Below are 21,925 nucleotides of genomic sequence, written 5' to 3'. Positions count from 1 at the left end.
TAGCAAAATAGTTATAGCATTGCAAGCAGATTAAAAATACAGTTAATATACATACTTCCCCAGATGCTTGTTCATTATTATTCAAGACATGTTTATTATGCAAAATGATAAAGCAGAAAAAAAGGAGAGGAAAAGAAAATGCAAAGAAACACTGAGCTTTTAGCATGACTGGGGTTTTCTCAATGCTGCTTAGAGTTTTTTTAATCATTCCCTTATTAGCAGAAATCTTTGAAGTGATTCAGGCTCTAATTTCAGCATTTCAAACTCATAGGTTTATACTGAAAAGCCATAGTGAGCTCCTGTAAGTGACCCATTTTTTTTCCTCTGTATTCTCTATCTCTGCTAGGGTTTTCTACGTCTTCCCAATAAATTATGTATCACAATTTGCCATTTCAAAAATAATTAGAACTCCAAGTTAAACAACAAGGAATATCTGAGAGCAATACATTTTCGAAGAGAAGTGTTTTGCACTTGGGGCAAAACCAATCCCAGCTGCAATGCCACTGAATTATAGATATCATCATATTGAGAGATGCACTTCCAGTGTACTGGAGTGATTGGGTGGACCTGGGGAGACTCTACAGCCCCATGGGGAAGATCTGCTCCAGGAAAACCAGGTTTGCCTCCCAGGCAAAATACTTCACAAGCACTCCCTTTCCCATGCCCCTGTATAGGGAATAACAGAGGGAAAGCTGGGAAGCAAGGGGAGAAACTTCACAAAGTTACACAGGAGTGGAAATTAATTTGGGAGTGAAACTATTAACTCCAGACAGACAGGGGAGCATGTTCTGAGTCTTCTCCTGTTAGGATTATTCTGTAAACTCACAGGAGCAGGACAGACCTCTTTATTCCATGTTTCTGAATCCTGTACAGCATTCAGCCCCTGGTCTCAGAGTCTTCCCATGTGCTGAGGCACTGTAAATTATACCCACTGCCCTTCATTCATTCTGTGCAATTTTACTTTGGCTTGAAATGCTAACAGTGGATCTTCAGGAGAGTCAAGCCCCTCCCCATAACAGGTGCTGATTGATACCTTTGTGCACCCTCAGGGAATTTACAGTTGCTGTAATTCCAGGAAATCCAAACTGAACACACCAATGACTCCCCAAGCTTGCTATGCAGACACTGGCTTGCATCCTACTTTCTGCAAATCAGGATGCCTCCAACTAAAGCATGATTTTCTTGTCTGCTTATCACCTAATTCCCATGTCGACCTCAGAGATAGCAATAACCTAGTCTGGCAGAAACTAAATCAGGTATCTAGTGTGAGTAAGCAATGCACAAGTCCCAAACTGCTTCCCAAACAGAAGGTTTAGCATCCAATAAATTTAGGCCTCTAAAGCTGGCTAGGAATATATGGTTGGCTTCAACCCAGCCTGACACTATCCCTGCCTGAACAGATGAGGCAGGGATGAGGAAACTCAATGTGGCCAAGCCATCAGAAGATCTTGCAAGTTTCTAGGAAATGCTGTCTCACCACATTTGGCTTTAGAGGACTCTACTCAGCCCTACTTTTGTGCTAATCAACACAAGGAAGACTTTTTCCAGGGGCTGGTTATTCTAAGCCCATTCATTCAAGAGCCCATTGGCCTAAACTCAGAAGGAGCTGGCAGAAGCCATCCTTAAGACCAGGCTGATAACAGCCTCTGATTTGATCCAGGGCAGAGGATGTCAGCCAAGACCTCATCTGTCACACAGAGATTAAAAATCACTAAAAACCCCACAAAACAAAACCAAAACAAACCCACAGTGATGATGCATTCAGTTGCAGCATCAATCTGGGTTCAAGAGGAGCAAAAAGACCCCAACCCAAACAAAAAAATAAACAAACAGAAAAAAAACATTACCCTGGACAATTTTATTTGAAACTAGTCCTGGATTTGAGGGTGTTCTAAGAAGTCCTTACAGAGCTTCCACGCAGCATGGAAGGCAGCCAAGCAATTCATTTCTCAATTGGCTCATGTGAGTGAACAGTATCTGTGGGGAATGTTGACCCATTTTTTTCAGAAATCCCCCAAAAAAGGCTAGTGAAAAAAACCAGGTACACACATAGAGAACAAAGCTGTAGTTTAGGGTCTGCTAAGCAAAGACCAGGGACAGTAAGTCCCCTTGGTATAGTCAGCAATGAGGTCCAGGCACCATGGCCTGGGGACCCTCACCCCACAAGGCAACCTGCAGCATCCAAAAGAGACTGCCTAAACAGGTTGAGCTCTTTTCAAACATATCTTCTTTCATGGCATCCTGATCTCATTCCTTGTCCTTTACAATGAGCTTGACCTATACTCCCTGCTCCTAACACACTTTATCCCCAAATTTTCTATTTTCTTGCTTTGGGGTTTGCTCCCAAGCACAGTGAATTCATTGATTTACTGCTGTAAGACAAAGACAGGGCCACCAGTCATCACAAGGAAATTATCCAAAAAGGTCCATCACCCTGGAGTAGAGCATCACACATTTACTGCAAACAGAAACCTTGGATCACATTGATAAAATGAACAGTTTCACTCTTATTAGCTCAGACAGAGCTCAATGCCATCAAGCTGGGGCACGTAATGAGGTTCACTTCATTAACCACTGGCCATCACAGTGCATCCTTCCCCATCAGCCTTCCCTGATTAACCTTCCTACTCAAAACAGGCACACTTGTTGGAAATAAGCAGGCCCATTAAATCTCCCTCATTTGAATACATGTGTGATCTGGTGCCTTTTAGGATACTTGAAATGACTAACAGATGTGTTTCCTGGACAGCATGGTCCTCCTGCTGTCTACCACCTCTTGGTGTGTCCCTCCCACCCTTTATATCGTGTCTGACTATTACTAGAGAGAGAAGATTTTTCTCTGCATCTCCTCTAGTCTCTCAGCCGTCAAACATCATTTTTTCCAACTCTCTATTTCTTTTTCCCAAGACCCACACATTTCCCTCCCCTGCACTACTTATTCAGAAAACAATGACCACTCATTGGCCCAGGAGGACCCCGTTGGCTGGCTGTGGCCCTATGACACACTCTGATTTCCTGCAATCCTCATTTACAGGATACTGATAGTACAAAGAGTCTCAGCACTGGGCCAGAACTCTGTTCTGCACAGCAAAAACAGGGCAAAGCATCAGTCCTGGGCCCCTGACAATGTGCCCAGAGGGACACACACGCAATAATGCAGTATCACACTGTGCTCGGTATTACCTTTAGGACTTGATAGCTTTACAAAGAGAGGAAGTTTTCATTGTTAGTAAACCAATTTAATTTATTTAGAAGCAGTCAATTATGTTTACTGGGCTATGAAAGAACAGGAAGCGTCTGGCATCCACAGAGATCCAGACTGATCTCTCTGTCTCTTCTTGACAAGCAGCCAGTTTTGAGACCTACCTCGCCAGGCATACTAACACCTCCTCTTGCTTCCTACCCTGAGCTTCTGGGGAGATAGAGCCTTGTCACAGCCCAAGGGAAAAGGGGAAATCTCAATCATGTGACCAGTATAAAACTGACCAAAGATGGAAGATAAAAGTTAGGAAAAATTGCATAGAGCAACCCAAACTGCTGTCCTTTCAGTGGTCCCATCATCATGCTCACAACACTTCTGAAGCAAAAGTGCCCAGACAAGAGCAGAATCACTGCACTGTAAATTTACACAAAGGCAGATGAGATTAGAATCTGGCTATGCTCTGTAAAGCTATCATAACCACAGAAATGAGAAGTGTATTATTAACTATCCCTTTTTACTATGTAGAACTAGAACAAAGTTATTTGAAGCATAAAAATTCTGGCAAAGGGTTGCCATATTTAATAAATCACCGAATCAATTATTCACTGTGAAAATCAATTACTTACTTTAAATGAGAATCTTATGAATAACCTCATGCCCTTTCATGCCATCTAAGAAAGTTATAAGGGAATTAGTCGGCAAAAATTGCTGCACTTATCTTTTACGTGCATTAAAAAGACCACACAAATACAGGGAATTTCTGCCAACAGAACAGTCCAGAACCCTTTTAAGAGAGTCAGGGTACTGCTGTGGATTTACACTGCAGTCAAAAGCAGAGTATGACCCATTGGGGTACCACCTATGATCAGTTATCTGAGTGCAATTCAGAAGCAATCCCAGCGAGTCCATGCTATTTCACAAATGAGAAATCAGAATATGACCAGCCAACTCTATACAAACGCCTCAACGTGACCTACATTAAGTACATACTTAAAGGAACCGAAAATGTATCTTCACAGGTCAGGAAATATTGCCATGAATCTCCATGGAGACACTATTAAGTGAATATTACATGGCCTTGCAGCAGCTCCCCCCGCTGCTGCTTTTAAAGGTTTGCTGATCTGTGACTGTTTTCAGCAAAAGCTGGAAGTTCCAGTGCAGCCTTCTTCCTCCCACCTACAAAAGTCCAGGAGCCCAACAGTGCAAAGTACTCACTGAGCTGTAGAGATATCCCTCAGCGTTCATGGCAACGTACAGACCTGCCTTCACCCCTTGGATTGCCACCACGCGAAGACCCACAGGAATTAGATTGAAAAGGGCTGTGGAAGGAAAAGAAAAACAAATGTTATGGACATGTCACCCTACATGGCCACTGCTGCTTTTGTCCCAGGGCTAGCCCACCCCACTCCTGCCTCTTCACAAAAGTGACTGCACTAGGATCAAGCATCCTGCTTCCAGCTACAGGGAAGGACTGCAGCCATGGAGCTGATGGTGAAAGGAAATTTTTAAAAGTACTGAGTTTGGCTGCCTCCCAAATGCCTTAACACACCCATCAGTCTGTCTGATCACTGCCTTTGCAATGCCAAGGGCTCATCCATGCTCCCAAGCAAGAGCATTACGATGGCTTTTTGAGGGCCAGCTGAGCCAGGGCAACTGCACATAGACAGACTTTGCCTGTGGCAAATGCAACAACACAACTCAGTTTAGCTCCCCCTGAAACACATTTAAGCCTAGTCACACTTTCCTGCATTTGCCATATGCTAAAAGAGTACACAGACAGCAACTATGGCCAGAAGAATGCAAATTAACTTGACTGTGTGTTTGCCCATGTGATCCTGGGCTGTCAAGGGAATGAAGAAACTCAAGAAGAGATAGTGCTTCACTCTGGGACATCAGCACTGCTCCCCATTCAGGACCAGCAATGGAGAGGACAGAAGAGGACAAGATCTTCTATTATTCAGTTTTACTGCAGTCTTATTGATTAAAGCATTGCAGCCACTTCCTCTCAGTTAATTACTTTATTGCTTGATTCCCACCCAGCAGACCCTGTATCTCATTGAAAGACTTTCCCCATGAGTATATACATTAATGTGTTGTCAGGCTTTTGCTACATTTCTAACAGCATGGGCTCAAAGAGGAGACTATTATCAGCACTGATAGACTGAGCACTGAAGCATCAGCATGGCTTTGTTTCTACTGAGCTTTATAGGACAAGAGTATTTAGATGTTGCAGGATCCCTTGTGCTTCAGCTTACAAAGAGCTAATCAGAACTCATCCCAGGAAGATGAAGATAGGGAAAGATGGGCACAGGGTCAGGCAGAAATATAAGCACACAGTGGAAATACTTCACTCAAGGTCCCTTCCTATACAACAGCCCTGAAACAAGAATATGCAATGCCACTTTGCTCAGGACATCTACCAGGTGTCTTGGCTGTACTGGTTTCAGGGTTGCCTCCAAAAGAGGATCAAAAAATTCCAGTGCACATGAATGCAATTTTTTCTTCACTTAATTCCCAAGGAAGACCGATGACTCCCTTCAATGACCTGCCTAAAATGGAGACGCCTCAAGTCTAGTGAAAAACCCCTCATCTCAGTCTCTTCTTGTGCTTTTATGCACCATATTCCATAAAACATCAAAGCATGTGCTGAAGTCGTACCAAATCCAGGGCCTGTATGTGTGTTTTTGGGGGAGAATGTCAATAGATGTAAATGGAAAATGCAATCCAGGCTGAGTATTGGTCTGTGAATAACTGGAGTCAAGGACAGTGCTACTTTGGTACTGTCCCTAGACAAGACAAACACATCCCAGAGTAACTACTCAGCATTAAGTGTTGCCTATCCCTTTCTCCCTACCATGAAGGTCTAAAACCTTGTGCAATTAACAAGTCTATAAGCAATTCCCCTTCCCTATTTCTTCCTCCTACTGAAAAATGGAGCATATTACTGCTAATAATGAAACAAAATGGGCATCATCATTCATTTCCTACAGCCAATTTGTCTTGCATAGGAAACTTGTGACAGACCATTCAAAGCATTCATTAGGCAGCAAGGTGATAACACCCAGAATTAGTGGTTGAGAAGTTCCACTTGGAAGCACCCACACGTTTCCAAATCTCTTTCCACCTCTACATGCAAAGGGAGTAAAGGAGCAATCCTATTGTGCTGTGGTACAGTAGGAGGACCACTGCCAGTTCCCAAACTCCCTGGGACCCTGCTGCACCCACAACCATGGCACAGCATCTCCTCCTCTAATGCAGGGGAGCAAGTGGGCAGGCAAGCATAAGGACACAACACTGACAGAGGTAACTGGCAGCCAAAAGAAGTTTTAGGAAGCAATTATCTTCCTCTATTAAAAAAAATCCCAGTAGTTTGGGTCAATCAAGATTCTGTAAATTCCCAGAGCAATGCCTGCACTCAAATCTAGAAATACCTTTGTAGAAGTTGATGCCTTTTACTATCACGCTTCCAAATAAATATTTCATATTTTGAACAGATTTAAAAGCTTATAAACTTAAAAGTAAGAATGTAAAAATGCAGGGAAACCCCTTAATCAACTTCAAAATCAAGATGACTCATTTTTTGTCTTGAAAAAAAATATCTGATTGATTTGAAACAGCAGATTTGAAAATGGGAAAGAGGACTAGCTATGGTAGAATAGAACTGCACACCGGGTGTGTTGATGTGAGAAACAGAAAATTTAAAAGATGCTTTTAAAATTGCAAATGGCACATGTTCTATGCCATCTGCAGCTTCATGGAAGGAACATGCTCTTTTTTACTTCATGGGCAAAAGGGGAAAAAACTTGAAGATGCTGAATATTTGTGCCCCTTTTCTTTCATTACATCTCACCATCTTCAACCAGTGGTATTTACACCTGACCCTACTATTTCTGGCACACTCCAGTCCTAAATGCATGAGCATATTGTCACTGTTATGTTATGGTAATTTATCAGCTAAATTCTGAATGCATTATTCCCTATGGGTCTAAGTTATCTACAGAAATGGAAGAGTGAGGCAAGACCTACCATATACAAGGTGTGCTCCATATGCTCAACTTTAAACAGCAGCAAGTCAGAGGAGCTAAAGTAATTTAGAACAGGTGATTTGTTCTTGAGCAAGACATTTGTGCTGCAGGTGAATAATAAAGAACTGATGGAGGATGCAATGGGCCAGAGCAGCCTCAGTGCATGAGGTGGTGAGGATTAAGGTCCTGAGGGGAGTGAGGAAGGCTGCTGAGATGATCAAGAGGCTCTGGTGCAACACATAATGAAAGAAGAAACAGAGTGAACTGCATTTTCTTAACTCAAAGAAGGCAAAGATTCTTCTCAGAGGAACACAATGAAAGGACAAGAGGCACTAGACAAAAGCCTCAAATAGAAATGAGGTCTGGATATGAAGAAAATCCTCTACAAGGAAAATAGTGCAGCATCGGAATCTGAGAGGTTATGTGAGATTATGGAATAGCTCATTCCTAGAAACGTTTGAAAGAACTCAACAAGGCTCTGTACAGCTGAAGATAACCCAAGTGGGATGCTGGAATAAAAGCCTCTTTAACCTTTTGGTGTTTCTGGCTGGAAAGCCCCAAAAAATATCCTAGATATGCTGGGCTGTTTCCACCTAGTCAGTCCAGTTCACCTGTCCTTTCTGTACCATCCATTTGCCAAAACTTCTCAGATGTTCAGCAGGATTGTGTGGGCAAACAGGGAAGTCCACTTGCTCTTAAAGGGGCATTACCCAGTGACAATGCAAGCACTGACAGCAGCAGTCAGCCCTGAAAGGCCATTTGAGATCACTGGAGCTGGAAGGAAAAGATGCTGCCCCAAAATGGGGCTCATACATCACAGGAGGAGCGCAAACAGGGGCCACACACCATGAAAATGCACTCCAGTGGGAAGAGAACTCTCCACATAAGCCAATGGCAGTAGCCAGGGAATGTGCCCCCTTGCTTACACTGAGATGGCACGTCTCTAACAGCATGGCAGAAGGAACAGATGTCCCAAGTGCTGGCTCCTGGGAAGCTGGCTGGATGCCCATTCAAATGCCATTAGAATTTGGCTCCTGGCTTTTTTTTTCTTTAAGTGAGAGGAGGTGGAAAATAAATGCCATTAGCTTCAAGAACATACATAAAATGGGCAACAGATAATTAATTTTAAAATTGCTTAAATATTAGCAGTTCCTCTAGCATAAATAACTGGGTTTTTATTAGAAATTTTAATTCCATCAGATATATCTGAGGGACATGGCATGTCTCATTTTAAACATTAATTTTGTCAGAGTAAACCAACCTAATGTATTCCAAGAAAATTATGCATCCTTTCACAATGCTAATTTGAATAATCAGTGTGGGGATACAGAACACAAAGCAATGTATGGAACACAGTGTTCACCAGCTGCTTAACTGTGCTAAGATGACTTCTGTGTGGAGAATAGATGGTCATCTAGGGTGGGAAGGATCCTCTTGTGGCCCTCTAGAGTGCCCTTCCCTGCTGTGCATGCAAGTTAACCAACTGCTCTTCAGGGATGGGAAAATATTATTTATCTAGTTTAGTCTTGGATGAGTTTTACTCTTGCACACACTTCTGACTGGCTGGTCAGGAATCTTCTGCAGAACCACTTCAAAACAGAAAACTGCAGTGAAGCAAGTCTGTAAGCTGTTCACTTCGACAAGTAACTTTTGACATTCTTCTGGTCAAAATTTGAGATTTTTTTTTTTGAGGAAGAGAAAAGAAAAAAGGAAATCTGCTTTATTTTGGCACTTCCAAAGTGCAAAATGTGATTTTGTTTCAAAGCTGTAACTGGAAGCTTTGTATATTCTAAGATGTTCATTCACACTGAAGATTTATTGATGAGACCATGTGGTAAAAAGCTATGTAAAATTGAATAAAGCACAGTCCTTATTTCATTTTCAGAAGCCAAATATTATCAGGTTGGATTCTTTCCCTCTTTTGAGATCCCTTGAGATCAGAAGATGGGGAATTCTTTGGCTTCAGTCTTCTCTCAAAAACTTGCCTAAACTTTCCAGCACAGTCCCTGACTTGGAGCCAGTGGCTTGGCACACTTCAGTGAGATGCCTCCTGTCCCACCAAGCTGCTGAGGCAGGGCTGCCATCTCACCAGATAAATTTACACTCTAGAACTGTACTCAGCCCATCTATTTCCAGTTAAGAACACTGGGTGGAAACAGCTCTCAAGTACTCAGCACCTGGCCAAACTCCTCTCTGACATTTCTGGGGGGATATATAAATCACAGCTCTTTGGGCAATGGGGGCCCAACCTCAGCCACGGGAACTCAGGAGGTTCCCCTGCAACCACTGAGAGTGCAGCAGCTCCCTCATCTCCCCTGTCACTCTGAAATATTGCAGAACTGCTCTTACATTTCTCTGCTGTTTACCTTAATTCATCCCTGCTCCCATTTAAGCCCATTACTTTGCTGTTCAGTCCTCCATGATAGATGAGGGCAATGAATCTCTGTCATCTCTAACATATCTTCCCATATTTTTGACAAATAGGCCTCCAATGGGATTTTCTGCAGTTTAAGAACACCCCAGGTCTTCTTCCTTTAAGAAAAAGCAGCATATACAGCCCACTGAACTCACCCCATGTGTTGGTGTCTGTCTGAGATTATCTCAAGGCCAGACTCTTTTGAAGGAGACCTCCTGAGTCTCTGAGCATAGAAGTGTGTGTGTGTGTCTAAGTTCAGATTCTCCTGCTCAACACATAAATCAGAAATTGCCTTACTGCAATTTTCAGTATATAATTTGTTCAATATGAGGGTATGAAAAAGGACTAAAACCTGACATTTGCATTTGATACAGGCCATGTTTCTGGTGGATGCAGCCTCTTGGGTCATTCCACAAGGGCTGTGCCAGCCACCTGCAATTTCAGTCACCATCTTCCCACAGCTCCTCTCTCCTGTATGGACCCCCAGCCCTGAGCTGCCTGCAGCAGGGCAGCCCCAGAACACAGCATGCTCCTGCTACAGCACCCTGCAGCTTCCTGGGGATGGGGTACACACCAGTGATGTGGGGCTGCAGCCACCCTGCACCTCTGTCCAAGTGCACCTTCACAGGACAGGGTCAATACTGCACTCCTACAGATACCCCTCACCTGCAGCCCAGGCCCTGCCTTCCTGGAGCAATGCCATCTTCAGTCCAGCCAGGAGCTTCTTTGAATTAGACCAAAATTTGTCTGCAAATCAAGCAGGCTCCTCCTTTCACAAAGTACATGAAGTTTGCTTCCACCAACCCTACCACACAGATTAACATTTATTCACTTCTAATAATGACTGGGAAGCCAAATTCCAAGCTGGCCAGGTTAAATACCCCTTTAGCAGTGGTACAGGGAGATCCAATCCAACATAGATAAGAAAAAGCAAGAATCCTACCCTGTTGATGCAATTTGTGGCAGCAAGGATCTGAACTTAACTGCCCACTCAGGGACAGCACTCTGATGCCTATGAAATGCAGAGATGCTGCAGAAAATATTCTACACCCTTTTAAACCTCTTGAAGAGCTTTGGCATTGACAAACCTTCCTCTTCAAAAGGAAAATTGACTCCTGCTTTGCATGCATTTAAACCAGAATGGCTCCTGCACATGGCCATGGCTTTTAAACTGTATGGCTCTGCTGCCCTTTGTCGTCCAGCACAAACCCAATGCTTTTGAACAGGGCTTTGGAAGATGACCTCCTTTGACAAGGTCATTTGATACCCTCAGCCCTTACACCAGCCTCAAAGCACGGGACTTCAGTGAACAGCTGCTTTTCTCCAGCCTAGAAATTCCTGATGCTCACTGAAATTTTGAGGCTAAAATAGTGAAAACGATTTTCTCTTCTTCTCCTTGGAGAGAGAATTCCCCGTATCCTTTACCCACGTGGCATGTGTATAAATATAATCTCCTTTCTCTTCTGGCAGCAATTCAAATCATGGGTTTTATTCTCCACCCCACCCAGATGGCAGTTACAGAATCGGGGCAGGAGGGAAGAAGATCGGAGAGGAAACATATGAAATTATACTGGCAAGATTTAAAGGGGACGGATAGAGAGAAAAAAATATGCAGAAAACAGCTGTCTTCCTCCTAATTTGATCCTTTCAAAAATGAAGTTGCACAAGTGAGACCCACTAGGTGATGCATTTGATTGTAATTGGGTTGCAAAACAGGCTAATTTTTCTTACTGTAGTCACTGTTTTCGTCCTTGGTCCCATCAATTGTACCATCTGGGTGCATCTGCAGGAAGTATTCCTGCTGGCTGAATAACCTTGTCACAATTCCTTTCAGCTGGGGTTCTGCAAAATAAAAATAATAATTATTACCAGATATACTGAGTAGCACAAGACCCAATTTGCTTGTCCCCCATTAAGCCCTGAGTAAATGTAGAAGTGCTTGGCAGGTAAGTCTGCTTTCAGTGATTCCTTTCAAGCATGGCTGTAAAATATTCACATATAATACAAAGACAGGCAAATACAATTGAGATCAGATGAGCAGGTAAAATGAAATGCATACTTGGTGCAGTAGAAACAGATTATGGAACATCAATTCTCTGAAAGTTACCTACCAAATGGAAGTATTTAGACAGTTGATGCATTTAGAATATGCCACTTGTTCAGAAGAGTATTTGCTAGCACTGTTGCAAAGAACGTGCCCATTGTTTCTTATCCTCCTTCTGAAGCCAACCACCTTGATTTTTGTATGCTTGAGGCATTATCATGCAGTGCCAGTTTTATGCCAATGAAAAGCTACTAAAATCACTGGTATTACAGTGGTGTAAATCCAGAGCAACTGAGTGCTGAATCAGGGCTACATGTGAGTGCAACTGCATGGGATTTGGGGAGAAAAATTCGGAAAGGGACAGACACAAGACATTTCCAAAATTTACCTCTGAAGCAGTTATGGGCACCTCAGACCACCTCTGTTTTAAAATCCTGCATGTCTTCCCCCTCCTAAAACGTGTGCCACACACACTGGCAGATTAGAATCTTTGTCTCCAACAGGGACCTTTCCCAGCCCCTGTGTATCACAAGCCAGTCATGCGCTGGCTGGCTCTTCCCTATTGCCTCTACATTTTATACCTTCCTGCTGAAGGCTAAAAGGAAAACATGAACAAAAGCAAAATCAGCTTGGACTCCACATGACAGAGGTGTGCAGCTTTATCAGCTGTCTCCTTGTCACCCTACCAATCAAACACAAATTAAGTGGTCAAAACCAAATTCAACTGTAATCATGCAAGTTTAAAAATTTCTCACAGCCATTGCTGCTGGAACACAAGTGAGCTGACTGCCTGTGAGCAGACACACTTGCTGCATGGAGGAGATCCTCATCGTGTGACAGGACTTTGTGGTTTTATGTGACCACCCTCCAAAAGTAAATAAATAAGACCCAATTATTACTGGCTCAATGGACAGGAAAGAATCCAGCGTAGCATACCAAAATCTCATCAGGCTCCTGCCTTTCATGCCTCTGGTGAGGCTGTTTAATAAGCCATGGTTGTTACATAACCGTGGTCACGTTGTGTGTTGATGTTCCCATCCGGAGCCCCGCTCCCGCTGCATCCCTGCACGACTCCCCTTTGGGGAACCCTCACCCTGCTCTCCTGCACTGACAGCAGCAGGCATCTCAGATGAAGACAGGCTGCAGGTGCAAGGGATTTCAGTTTCAGCAATCCCTACCCTAGCCAGGGGAGAGTCAGGTACTTTCTCACAGCTACAAAAGCCACTGAATAAATCAGATCATAAGGTTTCTCTGCTGCCTTCAAAAAGAAGTGATTTCAGCGCAGTGAGTGCTGTAGGCTGCAGTCAGGCTTTCTCCCAGCAACTCTCAATGCTGGGACAGTAAATAAGTACAATTGTACTGGTCATCTACTAAGAGTTAGTGTTGGTCAAGCCAGCATATGTCAAAATGACACCTAGCAAAACACTTAGCTCATTCTTCTTATCTAAATGAAGTACCTATTTTGGTGATGTAGAAGCTTGATTTAACTTGCTCTTTGTTAGAAAAGCAGATCAAAGCTAGAGGAAATGAAAAGCTGCATTCTCAGGCACAGATGCCTACGTCATCCTCCTCAAGTCTGTCCCCTTCCTCCCTTTTATCTAATACCACAATAGTAAAAGCACTAATAGGCACTCTTTGATATGAGACACCTACATTTGAGTCCCTGAATGAATCTTAGCCTTAATTTTACTCACTGGTTAAATTTTAATGTTGAAGTACTTTGCATGAAATGGAAGAGCTCCCAGAAGGAGAGACTTAGAAGATGCTCCTGCAGTCTGAGGTTTTCTGTGTGCTGGAGAAGTGGGGAGGTCTTGTCTTAAAGCTCTCTGAAGGGGAGAGGGGAGAGAAAACAACCCTGACCTTATCTCTTTTCTTCGGAAGATGACTTAGCTACAGGATAGAATTAGAACAGCACCTTTTCCTCCTTCTTAGGGATGCAAACTATATTTCAACCATGCAAATAATTTTGGAACAGGAAAATCTCTCCCCCTTCTACTAAATAGCCTACCATGTAAAACACTGACCAAATCTGCTTGTTATTAATAACTTATGACATTTTCAGAGTTTATCAGAATAGCACCCAAGATCCCCTGATGCTTCCTTGCATCCTTTCTATAGATGCAAACAGTTGCACCAGAAGGCTGTAACACCATAGCAAATACAGGGTAAACCCTTTCAGGTTCCTTTCTCTTGCTGACCTGACAGACTCCTGGTCAGCTTTAACAACTGCCCTCTTCATAATGCTAGCTGTTTCTGAGTCACTGCCTACCTAGGGACAAGTTGGAGGGGAAATCTTGTGTTACATGACCTGGTTTTGCTGAACTTTGAGGCTCACACCCAAACTCAAAAGTAAAACTCAAGGGAGTGAAGCAGGGAGTTCTCAGCCATACAAAAAACCACATTCCTCTTGGCCCTAACACAGTCTGAAAGCAGCAGAGCTCCTGTCTCTCCTCACTGCACAGATCCTCTTCTGCAGGTACATCCCTGCCCACACTCATTTAGGATACCCTCTAGCAAAAAAATGCCTTTTCCAGACACCCAGGTATCAGAGAGCCTTTTGGAGACACACAGGTCTCTCCTTCCCTCGTTTCTTCATTTCCTTGGGTCTCTTTCTATAGCAGAGAAGCTGCACTTTCAGGTACCTTTAGCAACCTGAACTAAACCCAGAAGCAGCCAGGGAGGTGCACAGCCAGCACTGAGTTCTCTTCTCAAGCACAAGGAGGGCTGAGCAATGGGGTGATGTGTCTCACACAGTACAGCCATCTCTCCACCTGAACTGATCTCTCTTTGCATCCCCAAACCCCCACAGGCTGGCCAGGCCAGGTGCAAAGGGTCCCAAAACCACCAGTATCTCTCCAGTGCCTGCAAAGGAAGCAGCTCAAACACAAACAGGTGCACAGGTGACAACAGCTGCTGGAGTAGCTGCTTCCCACCAGGGAACCTCTTGTCTTATGTCTGGGCATAAAGTGAGGTACTGGGATTTGCCATTCATATAGTAAGCAGTGCTGGAGGCCTACAGACAAAATTTTAGGCGAAGACAACTTTTAACAAGGAGCAAGGATTTACTCATCTTCCCCTCTCAGTGTGGAACTATTACTGGAAGAGAAAATTGTATCATCACAGGGAATTTTGCTGCTAGCCCAGAGGTAAAATGCTGCATGTGACTTTTAAGAGACCTACTTTTGTCATATCATATATTTTAACATCACTTCTTTCCATCTACAGAGCAATTCTATCAGTCTTCCAGCACTGCTAACCCTTATGCTGCAGCATTTGTTCTGAAAACCTCAGTTTATAGAAAAAAAACAGTATGTCTCCTTGTCAATTAAGGATGCTGAGACACCCTGGTAAGTCAGAACAGAAAGACAATGAAATAGACTGAGAACTTTCCAGGTTTGCAATAAAGAGAACCACCCTTTCCAGCAGATATTATTGACAGTGCTTATTGGAGTACTGGGGGGGAAAATACAGTAAAACCCCACAACCTCTGTACTTTTGTCTGTATTTCCTTCAATGGTACTGCTCCAGGCTATATTCAATAAAGAAAGAATCAAACGGTAAAATAAAGGAAAAAAATGCAGCACAGATAAACAAAAACTCTGCTATGAGCATTTTTTTTCTATAATACTTTGAATTTATCACAAAACAAACCTACTGTCTAGTCTTGGCCTTGTAAAGCAAATGGGACTCAAATCCTCTTGCTTTTAAAGGTGCAATACTGCATAACACACTTGGGATAAACCTATTCCTTCCCCTCAGGCTCCTCCATGTGCACTTCCCTTCTGCTACAGAAGCAGCTTTCCCTGCAGAAATGGAACTGAACTAACATGGACAAGACTTCAGCAGCAACTTAGTGTCTCCCTAAACACAAAGTCAAGCACTTCAGAATGGATTTAAGAAAAATGTTCTTGCCCCTGCCTTAATCCCAAACTACTGACTGAACAGAAGAGATTTCCATGCAGCTTCTACTCCCAGTGCAAGACCCATGCTAGCAGGTTTCCCATGCAATATGCAAAGGGATATTTTTATCCCCACTTTATAAGCAATACTACTATACTTCAGGATGTTTACTTTAAAGATCTTGCTCTAGCTGCTCATATACAGCTGTTGAGGGCTGAGGAGTACCGGAGAAAGCTTGGTGGACTCTCTTTATGCAGATGCAGTAAGCTCAGTTCCTTCCAATGTAGCAATTCTGGAGGATGCAAGGGAAGATCATGCTCAGGAAGCACCACAATGGGGACATCAGAGTGCAGAACAGAACAATAACACAGAACAAGAGCTAAGCTGTAACTCTCCTAGTGTGTAGCATCTGTCAGACTGGGCACTTCACCTTCAGTGAAGACACAGTTGTCACCTAATGCCCCTTCTTAGAGCAGTCATCTGCTGACAACTCACTGAACATCCCCTGAAGGGCATCTTGCTCGGTTACCCTTTCCACAGGCCAAACTCACCACTTCTGTCTGCCCTGCTTTTAACTTTCTGAGCCCTCTGGCACAGCTGAGGCCAACTAAATCATGATCTGACTGCTAATCTTCCTGTCTCTACTTAAATGGTAATGTGATGCTGCCATTATTCACTTCTGCTGTCCTGCTGCTGAGCCTTAAAGTCATCTCAGTTCACCATGAGCTGCTGTGCTTCCTGCCTTATTATGCAGCTCCACAGTGATCTTCATCCTCCCGGGGCTTGCCAAGGACATGATAGTTGCAGGGTGCTCACATGCACTTTGTTTGATCTCCAGGGGCATGCTCACTGAAGGCCAGAGGATCATGGCTAAATCAGCTACTCTGCAGAGTCATGTCCCTCACCCTCAGGCTGCAGGCATTGCTGAAGATATCTGCTGTGTGCTATGGGGAAAAGAGCAAGAGCACGGACAGAAATATTACTCTTTAATGACCTTTTCATTTAGCTCTCCTATTTAAGGTAAATAAGGAACTCACCCCTTAAATGGAAAATGGAGAACACAGAAGTATAATAACTTCCCTAATGCAGAGGAGCTATGAGGTTATGCATCAATGCAGCATTTAGCAAAGCCCCACTGAAGGCACCAACTCCTGCTTATTTCCATCAGCAAAGCAGCAGCACTAAAGCCCTGGGGGAGGACCCCTACTCTCTTATCATCACTGTAGGGTAGCTCAATTTGCTCCAAACCCTGCTCTGAAGCAGCAAAGAACAGGGCACAACACCGACTTCCAGCTGCAACTTCACTATGGAAGGCAGTCTGGTATGGTCTCATTTCTTTCAACTCACAGAATGCCCCTTCTTACAGCAACACAATGACCTGAGGCTGCAGCAAGCCAGTCCCCACTTTGCCTTGGGCTGGGAATTATAAAAGAACTCAACCACACTCACAGAAGTCACCTCAATCTGAATTCTCTAAGTCAATGGCACAGAACTCAGAGGAGCCACTTTTCAATGAACTCTTAAAAAAGATGAAGGGCTTAGTGACCTTTGAGGGATTTGAGCCACTGGCTCCAAGGATTCTTGCAATGCACAGCAATGCTCTTGGTTGGCAGGCAAGCCTCCACTTGAGGTTACTGGTGCAGAACTGCTTCTAAATCTACTTCAGAAGTTACTGTGCTGGGTGCCAGTGGTACTCAGTGTGGGTTATGGCATAAACTCTGAGGCTCATGGGGTTACTGCTCTCTGCACAGCGAGCTGTCAAACAACAGATGACTCTGCAAGCTCAGATGGGAAGCAGCGATTTTCTATCCAGCAACCTGCAATAAGGTACAAGGAAGGAACCTACTGCAGAATTTCCACAGGAGACTTGCCCATTTGTTTGCTCTCTTTCACTGCAGTTCAGTGCCTCTGTCTGGTCTGAGCACAGCAAGGCTGTGAGAGATGCCAGCAGCAGGCTCCCAGAACAGTCCCTCTGGCACCTCCTAAGGACATCGGTCTGGTGAGGGAGAAAGCAGCTCCAGCTCTCCTCTGAACCACCTCGGCACGCTGCTGACTCCCTTCTGTGCCTGTGCAACAGTTTTGCTGAGGATGTGACTGCTAACACGGGAAATGTAATACATCTCAGGAGCATATTTCACCTAAATGTTCTTCAAACATTTGTTTATTGCAATTAAACATTTTAGCCTGGAATTTACACATTCCATTATTCTTATTTTCCCCCATTCAGGCTGCAGCTGTCATAATGGGAGGCTGATTTATGACTCACCTAACCAGCACCCAAATCCTTAGCACACCAAGCCCAGCATGCAAGTCAGAGCATAAACTGCTCCTAATTTACTTAGATTAACTCCGCATTTTAAGTGCCACTGCAGAAACTGCAGTTCCCCTCCCCTAAAAAGGATGGGTTCCAGGATACTCGATAAGCCAAATTTTGTAGACAGAGAAGGGCACCAAATTCCCTCCTTCAGAAGTACAGTATTAATAAAGGCTTGTAATAAATCGGCACGAGAATCAGCGAGCTCCATGCAGATTACTATGGTGACAGGCAGCAGCACAGAACTTGGGGATGAAAATCTGAGGGAGATAAATGTTGGGGTTGTTTTCCCAGCCAGGAACTGCCAAATTCTCCAAGGGTGTTTGGAGTTAAGATGAAGTAATCTGACTGTCTCAAATTAAATGCATCACTATCGACATAAGTTTAATGGCTCAACACACTACAATGATTCACTGAATCCACCCAAACTGGGAAGCTCAGGAGTAACACCACTTGCAGCTATGAAAGGAGCTACTGCCCTTGAAGACCCAGAGTGTTTCCTCTGGCCAAGCACCCTGACTAACTCAGCCATGCAGTGACTGTGGCTGTAAGCGCTCAGCAGATGCTGCACAGGGCTGGCTGTGGCTGCACCTGCAGTCAGTCACGCTCGGAGCATCGTGAACCACACCGGGATCCTGGAGGACACTCCAACTGTGTCATGAAGGTGTGGAGGTGGGAAATCCTGCTGCAAAGTGCTGAGCATTTTCAGCTCCCCCAGGAGTCACTCAGTGCACAGAAGTGCACAGGCAGAGGCAAGACATTTATTTCCCAGTGTCACAGTATTTTCCAGTTTCTGTCACTAAACTCAGCACAATTGTTTGGAGCTGAAGGACGTGTATTCCTTGAGGAAGCCCACAAACAGGTGGCCAGGATGGCCTGGGCAATGCTGCCTGTAGCATCCTGAGTAACAGGCAGGGAGAGGGCAAAAGAACTGCAGAGCCAAGGGAAGTGAGCGACACAGGGGAGCATTTGTGTTTATCTGGATATCTCCTCAGGCTGCCTGCACACAGGTCCAGTCACGGTGGGTAACAACAGCTGCCCAAACATTAGGGAGCTCTGTAGTAAAGCCAGGCATCCAGCCCCACCTTGCAAAGCTGCCATGAACCCCTCTAGTTTAGGTGCAGCCATTTGGCTTAACACACTGGCACATCACTGAGCCTATGAGTAGAATGGAGGGATGGAAACAGACTTACTGACATCAAGATTTGCTCAGATCTATGGTTTTGGGGGCCTCAAAACAGTCAATCCCAGCTCCTTTCCCTCTGTTCTGTATGGCAGAACAAAGGCCATACCCAGCTTCAGTTTAATATGATTACAGGGATAGTGTCACCCTCCAATTACAAAGCATTCATCTGGAGAAGTCTGGGACAACAGGGCTGCATGGTTCACTCGTGTATTTACTCATCTCAAGTGTGAATCCCCACCCAGGGCCAATAACTACAGAGAAACAACTGGTGTTTCCAGGATGCACTACACGTAATAATGGGCTGTGCTGGCAGGGATGGCCTCTCTGTTTGAAGGACATGCTTCCAAAAATGACATTTCCCTAACTCAGAGGGATGATGGGCTCAAGCTGATGACAGCACCATCAGTGCAATTGCCTCCTGTCACCATCACTGAGTCACTAGAGCAGAATGGCACCTTGTAGGCAAAAAGAGCATCCACAGAAGTGATTTCCTTCCCTGAGCTGGAGCCTGCCAGGAGGAATACTAATTATCTCTCCAGCATGGAGCACAGCTGCCTGCCTGCACCCCTCCACAATGCCTGCTTTGCTCTAACCAAGATGAGTCCCTCCAGGGAAGTCTTATTTCTCACTTGTAGAGTAGGTGGAAATGATGTGATTGCACATCCACGGCATTTATGCAGGCCCTCCCATATCCAGGAATCAGCTTTACAGGGATGTTAATACAAGTCTGATGTAAGGGACAGAGAAATTAGTCATATAAAGCATTGAAAACTAGGGGTGCCACATGGAATCACTGCTACATCTCTGTGGATGGTCTTAGGACAGCCTATGGATGTTAGAAAGTAAAGAAGTCACCCTGTATCTCACCCACTCTTCAAGAACTGGATTCCATGTGACAGCCACCTAAGGTCAACAGCTCAAGGATAATGAGGTATGAAGTTGTGGATGAGTTTTTGCAGAAGGCAAACACCAAACTAATGTACATGACACATGAGCTATCCACCCTGCACAAACACCAAGGACAAAACAGCCATCACAGCACTGCAGGGCCAAAGAAGAACCAAAAGATCACTGCAGGTGAAACAGTGGGACAAAAAGTGGATGAGAACTGATGGCCCACCTGCCACCAGGTATTTTGGCACAGAATTGCTGACTACTTCTGTGTAAAACTGTCTAGCCAAATATTTTGCTGAAAAGTTCAGAGTAAGAGCAGATAAAGCTATAATACAAACTCCATCTCACTAACAGAAAAAAAGAGACGTCTGAAAAGAGTACAAGTTTCCATTTTTTTTCCTTTGGACATCATATTTTCTTTGGAAATGTAATGAAAAAAATGTTAACAGAGCCAGAGATTAAATCCAAAGTTTCATTTTAAGTACAATGAAATACTGCATTGAGTCTGAATCCTCTTCTCCCCAGAAACTTTATTTCTTTGACCAGAGAACTAAGAAAACCCAATTCTTCATACAGTTCACTGCCACGTTTGTCTTTGCCTCCCCCAGGACGTGGTTTATGTTGCTTTGTTGATCCAGTGTGTTTTAGCAGCAGACAAAATTTCAAAACATTTCCCTTTCAAGAGCAATTTTCTACACCTGTATTGACTCCAGCTCTGATGATAAAACCAAAGCCAGGCAGGAACAAAAGGCATACAGAAGAGATGTAGTGCTGTTCCAGAATTTATGCAGGATAAGCTTTTTCAGGTAAAGGAATTAAAAAAAAATAGAAATTTAATGCAAAATAAGTTGTAGCTACAGCTCCTAAGCTGTCATTTTCCAGTACAGTTAATGCCTTGGCTACTGAAGGTTAAAGCCTGCTCATAAGTATGGATAGCAGAGCATACAAAATGTATTATTTATTTTGAGGAACACCCCGCAATTATTCCTGACATATTGTGTAATTAGCCAAAATTACAGCATATTCACCTAGAGTGAAACAGAGGATAGCATAAATATTATGTGTGAGCCCACAGCCACTGAGCACATTTCATCTGGGTGCAGGTGTGTCTCAGGAACCCACCAAGTGTGGTTCTCCCTGGCCCCCTGGGCTGTGCCAGCTCCTGAGCCAACACCCACAAAGGGGAAACATGGGGAGTAAAATCCTGATTTTCCCCATGCCAGCAATGGGAGCTCAAGAGCTGCGTGAGGATTTAACAAATGGGAACACCCACACTGCAGAGCTTTCAGGATGACTGAGCCCAAAGCTCATACCAGAGAAGAAGGGGTATATTCCCACATATGTTATGCTAAGAGAGGTGGAAAGGAGAGCTCAGAGGATGTCTGCAGAAGCTGCTTGCTTTGCTGTCTCAAGCTGACAGGAGGAGAAACTGAAAAGCAGCAATGTCATCTTTGCCATGCTTGCAGCACCTCTTGGCCTGCAGCTTCCCAGAGAGAAGGTTTCAGACAGAGCTACATGTCAGACCCATCCTAAGGACTTGTTTGATGGCTCAGAAACCCTGGGGAATGTTGTGGCAGTGCTCTGCCATGTGTACAGTTAGGAAGATTTTATTCTGTTCTCTTGACTCCAAAATGCAATATAAAACTTCATCCCTGTTTATCAGATTTCTTCCTGGTTTCTGACAGAGATGTGGTTTGGATATTAGGACATTCTGCCCAGAATTTTCTCTCTGGGAGGATGCAAAAAACAAGTTTAAGAACATCCTTCTAAGGAATGCACATCTGGAATCAGCATAGGACTGCAGCTGGACTAACCAACAGTGAGGGTCCCTTTCAGCCCTGCTGCTGGGTGACCATGACTTGGTGGCATTAGCACATTCTGTACTCCAAGTTTTTGAGAGACTCCACGATAGAGTCCCCATCTCTGCTCACCTTGAGGTGCCCC

General features: G+C 44.1%; 1 protein-coding gene across 3 annotated transcripts in view; it reads right to left on the bottom strand.

The window, feature by feature from the left end:
- FGF12 (fibroblast growth factor 12) overlaps window positions 1–21,925 on the bottom strand; it is a 219,391-nt gene that overhangs the window by 65,597 nt on the left and 131,869 nt on the right. For all 3 annotated transcript variants that reach the window (XM_071437768.1, XM_071437767.1, XM_071437766.1), the window contains 2 exons: window positions 11,375–11,485; window positions 4,418–4,521 (listed from right to left, as the gene is read on the bottom strand). In XM_071437768.1, coding sequence (XP_071293869.1) covers window positions 4,418–4,521; window positions 11,375–11,485 — 215 coding nt within the window. The remainder of the gene's footprint in view (window positions 1–4,417; window positions 4,522–11,374; window positions 11,486–21,925) is intronic.

This window comes from Agelaius tricolor, unplaced genomic scaffold (assembly GCF_023055355.1).
Source record: "Agelaius tricolor isolate 1412-34295 unplaced genomic scaffold, bAgeTri1.0.p SCAF_12, whole genome shotgun sequence".
Classification (NCBI taxonomy): Eukaryota; Metazoa; Chordata; class Aves; order Passeriformes; family Icteridae; genus Agelaius; species Agelaius tricolor.
Note: the sequence above shows the minus strand (reverse complement) of the source record. Positions and strands in the feature narration are given on the sequence as shown.